We start from the raw sequence: 6,977 nt of genomic DNA, 5'->3' as shown, positions 1-6,977 counted from the left end.
GAAACCTCGCAGCAGGAACTACATACCACAAAACACCAGTGATTGGCAGGCATCTCGGCCAATAAGAAGAGAAAATTGAGATAATGGGCCAATGGAAGCGCAAATATCGACAGACACGTAATAGATCAGGAAGTCATACGCGCTGCTAAGTTTAGTAGATTTAGCAAAGTTTGATTTGGTTTTCATATGGTTTCTATGTTTTTAGTACGTTCCTTTTTGAATTATATAATTGATATAATTAAATATTACTGTAGATAAGTCATCTAAAATGGAATTATGGAAAAACAATCTATTTAATATAAATCAATACATTGTTCATGCCCATATTGTATAAATTATTCAAACTTTCACACTGTAGGTAGAAAGAAGTATGTGTACCCTTATGCTAATGAAATGCTAGCAAAAGTTAACTGGAGTCAGGAAATAGCAAAGATGAGTCCAATCAATGAAACTAGATTGGAAGTGTGGCTTAGAGCTTTAACAAACACACAGTTTGAGTTTGCTATTCACCTGAAGCCTCTACTGATGTGAATCACACCTCAGACCAATGCTGTGCTGGCAGAAGACTTGCTAATTTGCATAACGCCAGAAAGGGTTACAAAATGATCTCAAATTGTTTAGCTACTCATCAGCCCACAGTTAGACAAACTGTGTATAAATGGAGATGATTAGCTCAGTGGCTACTCTCCTTGAAAGTGGGAGCACATCAAAGATGACCCCAAAGGCACAATGCAGAATGCTCATTGAGAATCAGAGTCAGCTGAAGGATGATATGAAGATTTGGAGCTGCTTGGCTGCAGAGCTTGTCTATACCTATGATTTGGATGAAAATCAGATCACATTTTATGAGCAATTAAAGCAGAAAACCAGGTAATTCCAAAAGGTTCACATACTTTCTATTGCTACTGTGTACATATATAAACAATAAATGTGTACAAAATATTACTGAAAATGTATAGCACATACTTCTTCAGTCTTTAATTAAACTAAGGTCTGCTGCAGCTGCATGAAGCTGCCTTAAAAACTACAAACACATGTCCACTAAGTACATACAGTATATTACTCTCTCAGAGTGATGGAGAGGGGCCAAGAGATGTGACTGCAAAAGGTCAAATACTGTGTGCAGACAAAACCTGGCACACTGAGTCATATTACCTTTATACCACACAGTCATTCATAGAGGAAGAAGACTTCTCCCCTTGGAAACACAGGAAGTTTTTTCAAAAATAAAGGCAATGAAGTTGTAAGTTTCCAATAACACGTTCCACACAAAACATGTTCTCTTTCAGGAAGAGTTTCCATTCCCTTTATGTCAAAACAACTCTTTGCCTGTTTTTCATTTATATATGAAAGTGTGTGCAGCAAGGCTGATAAATTACATGTCTGTGTTTCAATCTCTTCATCGGACTGGGGATAGATAGTGTCAGGACAAAGTCACCCCGGTGTTTGTTTGGAGTATCAAACTGGATGTATTTATTACATCAGGACCATCATAAAAAGCCTTTTGAAATCATCTGATCTCACTATTAAGTCCTTTGCAGTAAACCCACCCATCTGTCATTATACAGCTGTTAAAATAAGGGTATGATGTATCTGAAAATAATATTTGATTTCTCTAGCTGGATTCCTGACAAAAGTAGTCAGGTTGTAATCGTTGGTTTCTTGAATGTTAGAGATAGTAAAAACACAGTCGGAAACAGTGACATGCTGCAGACAGTTGTGGGCAGCCTCTGTGGGAACTTCTGGTTTGTGTTATTGAATTCCTCTGATCGCCCGGTTGAGGGCTGCGTGTCGTTTTCCCTTCCAATCTTGAGCATTTTTTAGCTTCAGTTTAATGTAACCAAATACTAAAGAGAGGCACCTCAATCCAAAAGCTTGGAGTGCTCTATCCTTGTTATGGTCCAGTCTGGGGGCACCCCTTTAGTAAACTCCCTTTGGAATCTGTCAGAAAAACAAGCCAACAAGACAGATTTGAAGAGAATATCGTCAGTCATACAAAGATTTCTCTGTATTTAATCTGCACAAGACAGATATACTCACTCATAGTTTGCACTTAGCAGTTTCTTTGTTTCTGCTTCTCCCTCTCCACCAATGGCCAAATGGAATGTGCGAGTTCCTTCTATGGTGTTGTCAGGAAGGTGTGCGCTTGTCAGATACCAGAAACGCATCAGAATACTGACAAACCTTCTCCCTGGAGAAACAGTATGTACACTGACTAATGCTGCAACAATGACACTAAAAGAAAATCATGTCTACCTGATATTGTGCTAACACAATAATACATTTCATGCTGACCATTATCATCATAATAAATTCCCACATCTCCAGGTGTTGTGTACATGATCTCATCAGGATCTGCAGACAGGGCTTCCTTGTAGTTCAGTGGCAGCAGGTTGCACTTCTCCTCAAGTTTTCCAATCAACTGTAAGGATATGAAAATAAGACAAGCTGAACTTGAGTACAGAGACATTACACTTCTACAGTCAGATGCCAAAATACTGCAAAATTAAGTTAATCTCTGTTAACTCAGTTTATGTGTTCAGTCATCGGCTTGTCCCACAAACAGGCCTGTAGGACAAAATAGAACAGTTTTTTAAAAACCTGTTTCTATGTACAATTCTTGAGGAAAACCTTCCACATTTGTGTCACCTCCACTGTTAACTCTGAATCTGACTTGTGACTCTGTATCCAAGCAGGCTGTTAACTCTGAATCTGTCTGACTTGTGACTCTGTATCCAAGCAGCTCTTACACATGGTCATACCTTACAGGTTGTGTGTTTCTTTATAGTTTTTATTTAACCACTTTTGTAAGTTAGACACACCCTGAGGAAGTTGTTGGCTGTTCTACAGATAAACTACGTAATTAAGATTAAGATTTCTACCCACGATTTAAACATTTAAGTCCTGCCTCAAATACTATGATCATCCCTTTACATTTTGACCTGCGTACTGTAAATATCTGATGTGTCCTGGGGTGTGTGTTCAGGCTCTGCATGGACCCAGACCCCTTCACTTTTTCACACTTTGTGGGTTTAAAAGTATAAAACTGCCATATCTTTGGCATAGGAGAGACGGAGGCATCCATGAATGTGTAGATACAAGATTGGCAGTAAAGGTTTGGACTAGCTCGGTCCCATACTCACGTCTTTAGCCACAAGCCCCTCTAAGGCTTCAAACTGACACCGTGACAGGAGTCTGGAAACGTGGGAGAAGGCCTGCGAGAGTGAACAAAACATCAAATGAACAAGGTGTAACGTGGAAATGACACACTAACAAGGCCAAATCCATTAGTAGTTAGCTGCCAGAGAAGCTGGAGCTAACTACTAATGGATTAACTACTAACTAGCAGCGCATTCTTCATCTGTTTTCGGGTTTTCCAGACCTGCTTCGCTCCTTCTGTGAACTCTTCGATGTTGAACTCTTTATCGAAGTACGCTCTGATCAGAAAGTAGTAAATCTGCGTGCGGAACCAGATGAAAGGGTTCGGGATACCGACTACCATAAGCTTCTGGCTCTGTTTTTGCCCTCCCTGGTCGGAGCTGTACGGGCGGACTGCTGCTTCCGTAACGACAGCTGATGGAGGCGTTAATCGTGTTTTACCGAACCGGTTCAGGGGGATACTTTCATTTAAAAACAGGCGAGTAAAGCTAAATGTTAATGGAAATCTGTAACAACCTCTTAACATGGGCAGCGCCATCTTTTTATCTTTCAACCCCCATCCCCATCGGAGGCCTTTGTGTCCTTCTACTTTTATCTTCCGGAGAGGAACAAATAGCATGCTATGATAATACAGATAGATGTGCAACAAAATAACAAAGTGAAGGCGCTATTTTAATGTCCATCAAACTAGCACATAATGTTTTAATTAATTTACTATATTGTTTTTAGCACGTAACTTCCACTTGTTATTTTTATGCTGTTGTTGTTGTTGTGTAAGAGGAACACTGACAATGTAACACCAGTTGAAGTCCGGGAGCTGTTTAGTCTTACTAGTGGAAGGATTTCTGAAACAAATGATGTTAAATGGAGCTCCAGGAAAAGATATCTGTGCCGATATTTACAGAAGTAAACAGGGAGGTGTTTCTCCGAGAGATCTACCCTAAGGTAATAGAGACATAGGCTAATACCCGCAGTGACTAGTGTTGTTCTTCGTATATTGTATAAAGTATATTCAGCAACACATAATACTGCTTTAACTTTTCTTAAACAGCTGGCATTCTCAATGTTGCATGACATCCAGCACGTTAGGGCCTTGCCTTGCGTACTATAATCTGTCCCTGAAATGATGTAGTCTACTTTGGAGTGACTCTCTTGGCCGCTGCCTGGGTCTACAGCTGATGAGTGTCATTTTCCAGCGCAGACCAACCGTGCTGAGAGGTGTGTGTCTCGGGCCATGCCTGGAGAAGTGGACGGTTGGATATCTCGGAGAGAAAGGAGGAGACAAGGAAGTGAAGATTCATGTTTCTACAGTGCCACAGATGGATTTCCTTCACAAAAACTTTGTGTACAAGTGAGCTCTCTCTTTCGCTCTTACACACACAACCAAACAAATCACTGCTCTTTTTCATGCAGATTTCTAAGCTACTCCTCATTTTCACAGGACTCTGCCATTCAGAGAATTTGTGAAAAGGGCATCGGAGAAAAGGCACTCCAACTTCTTCCTGAGTGAGGTATGTAAAATAAAATAAGGATATGCTTTAACATTTATACAATATGTTGTATTCATTTAATGATACACCCCTTGGTTTGATTTTAGGATGAGAGCTATTATCTCAGATCACTGGGAGAGGATGTCCGCAAGGTATTTGGATGATTGGATGACTAAGTCCTTTCAGACCCTGCTGCAATTAAAACGCAGTCTTCAGTACATTTATATATTTAAACTGGAAAAATGGCTCCAGTCTGACTCAACAGACTCTGGACCGATCATTCTATGTGCATGAAAAGGTGTGTCCTCTTTCACAGGAACCTGCTGATCTGAGCAAACAGTTCCCAGACTTGGCAGAGGATTTTAATATCCCACCGTTCTTTGAACAAGAGCAGTGTTTCTCCAGCGTCCTCCGCATCAGCTCCTGTGGTCTGCAGTTGTGGACACACTACGATGTGAGTGTGAGAATGTTTTATTAAAGCTGGTTAGGAACTGTGACAGTTTACAGTGCTATTAAATATCCAACAGAGGTTGGAGAAATGACTGTAAACATATAAGTTCATGTTCAGTCCCCCTCTGAAGTTAAAATAACTGAACAAGCATAGCATCATGTCAGTTGTATAGAGCTTCTGCAGTGGAGTGGTGAATTTTCACCCTTCTAGAACATTGAGGTTGATATTAACAAGTTGTCTCTGTACATTACCTGGCACCAGAGCCCATCCAAAGCAGTACAGTGTAAGTTTTTTCTCTCATCAAAGTACATTTTCAAAGTTTTCAATATACCCTCCTCAATATGCTCTCCCTCCTCTGGCCTATGGGGGTTATATTTCCTTCAGGTGATGGATAACCTGCTGGCTCAGGTGACAGGGATGAAGAGAGTAGTCCTCTACAGTCCCCAGGATGCACTCCACCTCTACCTGTCAGGCACGTAGCTATGGAAAGATGCCTGTGTCCAGTCCAGTCTGGCCCATTTTCATGTTAAGCTCTGATAAGGATGCCATTTCACTGAATACATATATGTTTTTTGTGTTTTTCAATATTATGTTATAATGTTACAACACCTCTTTTAATTTGATGGTAACACATCAGGTGATAAGTCAGAGGTTCTGGACATTGATGCCCCAGATCTGAAACAGTTTCCTAAGTTTGTGAGAGCAAAGAGATACGAGTGTGTGCTCGAGCCAGGAGATCTACTTTTCATCCCTGGTAAGGAGAGCTGTCCACATGAACCGTTTCTTTTTGTGAAACACACAAACAAATTCAGTATTTCAGTAAAGCTGTCAGATAAGAAAGACTATAATCTAGTGTGCCTCTATTTCCTCAGCCTTGTGGTTCCATAACACCCTTGCCCTGCGGTTTGGTGTGGGTGTTAATGTGTTCTGGCGTCATCTACCTCCTGACAGCTATGACAAAAAGGACCCATATGGTAATAAAGACCCAGTCGCTGCAACTCGAGCCCTTCAGGCCCTAGAGAGGGCGCTCCACATTCTGGAGGAACTTCCAGCAGACTATCGGGACTTCTACGGTCGCCGTATGATCCAGCGCATCCAAAAGCGAACGTACTGTGACTGTCTGCTGGGCACAAAAACACAGGATACAACAGTACATTACCCAGCAGTCAGTTCACCAAACCTGGATGACTCTGTGGAGTAACCAATATGCGGTGTTTGTTTTGCACTGGTAGTCTGACTTTTTGATTAATCTTAATGTTGAAGAAACTGGACAGCACAGTTCTCTCCTGAGAAATCCACAGGGACGTTTAAAGCATTGTTTTAAACATGTCTGTATTATTGTGGCTAATATATTACACAAAAATTAAATTAAAGCAACACCAAAGCATTTTCTATGCATTAGCAAATCATTCAAACTCATGTTGATATCCATCCATCCATTTTCTATACCACTTAGTCCCAAACGGGGTCACGGGACTCATATTGATATTGAAGAGTTATTTCTGTACTTAACTTTAAATATTAGTCTTGAAGATGTCATTCTTTCATCTGTAGTTTCTAAATTTTGAGAATACACACAGTGATGCACTGACAGAACAGCAGGCCTCTCTGGTACGCTCTACAAATGAGGTTGTTTCACCAGGTCTTCCTTTACCTTTTCCTGGCATCCTACCTGGGTCGGACTAAGAGACAAGAAGATGCAGGTGAAGGAAATGTGGATGCAGTTAAGAGAACTGAGATTTACCCAGTGGTACTATCAACCATAATAATTGCTAATACTTCTATCCTTGTACAGGGCCTTGTGGATAATCCAGATACAAGTCACTTTACAGTTGACCTTTACCTTATTCTAAACAATACATTCTTGTTTTGAGAAC

General features: G+C 40.6%; 2 protein-coding genes across 5 annotated transcripts; one reads left to right on the top strand and one right to left on the bottom strand.

The window, feature by feature from the left end:
* Positions 1–1,463: 1,463 nt before the first annotated feature.
* Positions 1,464–3,753, bottom strand: maip1 (matrix AAA peptidase interacting protein 1). Its single transcript, XM_020606639.1, has 5 exons — positions 3,383–3,753; positions 3,144–3,215; positions 2,296–2,422; positions 2,041–2,191; positions 1,464–1,941 (listed from the first exon to the last, which is right to left on the bottom strand). Exons 1-5 carry the CDS (start codon positions 3,695–3,697, stop codon positions 1,863–1,865), a joined length of 744 nt encoding a protein of 247 aa, XP_020462295.1. The 5' UTR covers positions 3,698–3,753; the 3' UTR covers positions 1,464–1,862.
* tyw5 (tRNA-yW synthesizing protein 5) lies at positions 3,187–6,498 on the top strand. Of its 4 annotated transcripts, none has more exons than XM_020606636.1 (8): positions 3,187–3,248; positions 4,356–4,510; positions 4,601–4,670; positions 4,757–4,801; positions 4,966–5,103; positions 5,485–5,572; positions 5,738–5,854; positions 5,973–6,498. In XM_020606636.1, the coding sequence occupies exons 1-8, from the start codon at positions 3,240–3,242 to the stop codon at positions 6,299–6,301; spliced, it is 951 nt and encodes a 316-aa protein (XP_020462292.1). In that variant the 5' UTR covers positions 3,187–3,239; the 3' UTR covers positions 6,302–6,498. The 4 variants fall into 4 exon arrangements, with proteins under 4 accessions (XP_020462292.1, XP_020462294.1, XP_020462291.1 ...); XM_020606638.1 differs by having other exon boundaries at positions 3,226–3,248; positions 4,361–4,510; XM_020606635.1 differs by lacking the exon at positions 3,187–3,248 and adding an exon at positions 3,938–4,104.
* The last annotated feature ends 479 nt before the right edge of the window (positions 6,499–6,977 follow it).

Source organism: Monopterus albus, unplaced genomic scaffold (genome assembly GCF_001952655.1).
Source record: "Monopterus albus unplaced genomic scaffold, M_albus_1.0 scaffold79.1, whole genome shotgun sequence".
NCBI classification, from domain to species: domain Eukaryota; kingdom Metazoa; phylum Chordata; class Actinopteri; order Synbranchiformes; family Synbranchidae; genus Monopterus; species Monopterus albus.
Note: the sequence above shows the minus strand (reverse complement) of the source record. Positions and strands in the feature narration are given on the sequence as shown.

What these genes read in the sequence shown, in the direction of transcription:
- maip1 (XM_020606639.1), bottom strand. Translation starts at nt 3,697, where the DNA reads ATGGCGCTGCCCATGTTAAGAGGTTGTTACAGATTTCCATTAACATTT. An exon ending in TCACAGAAGGAGCGAAGCAG is followed by an intron (nt 3,216 to 3,382) that starts GTCTGGAAAACC and finishes TCACTCTCGCAG; the next exon opens with GCCTTCTCCCACGTTTCCAG. An exon ending in AGGGGCTTGTGGCTAAAGAC is followed by an intron (nt 2,423 to 3,143) that starts GTGAGTATGGGA and finishes ATATCCTTACAG; the next exon opens with TTGATTGGAAAACTTGAGGA.
- tyw5 (XM_020606635.1), top strand. Translation starts at nt 4,024, where the DNA reads ATGGAGCTCCAGGAAAAGATATCTGTGCCGATATTTACAGAAGTAAAC. An exon ending in CACAAAAACTTTGTGTACAA is followed by an intron (nt 4,511 to 4,600) that starts GTGAGCTCTCTC and finishes TCATTTTCACAG; the next exon opens with GACTCTGCCATTCAGAGAAT. An exon ending in ACTCCACCTCTACCTGTCAG is followed by an intron (nt 5,573 to 5,737) that starts GCACGTAGCTAT and finishes GTAACACATCAG; the next exon opens with GTGATAAGTCAGAGGTTCTG.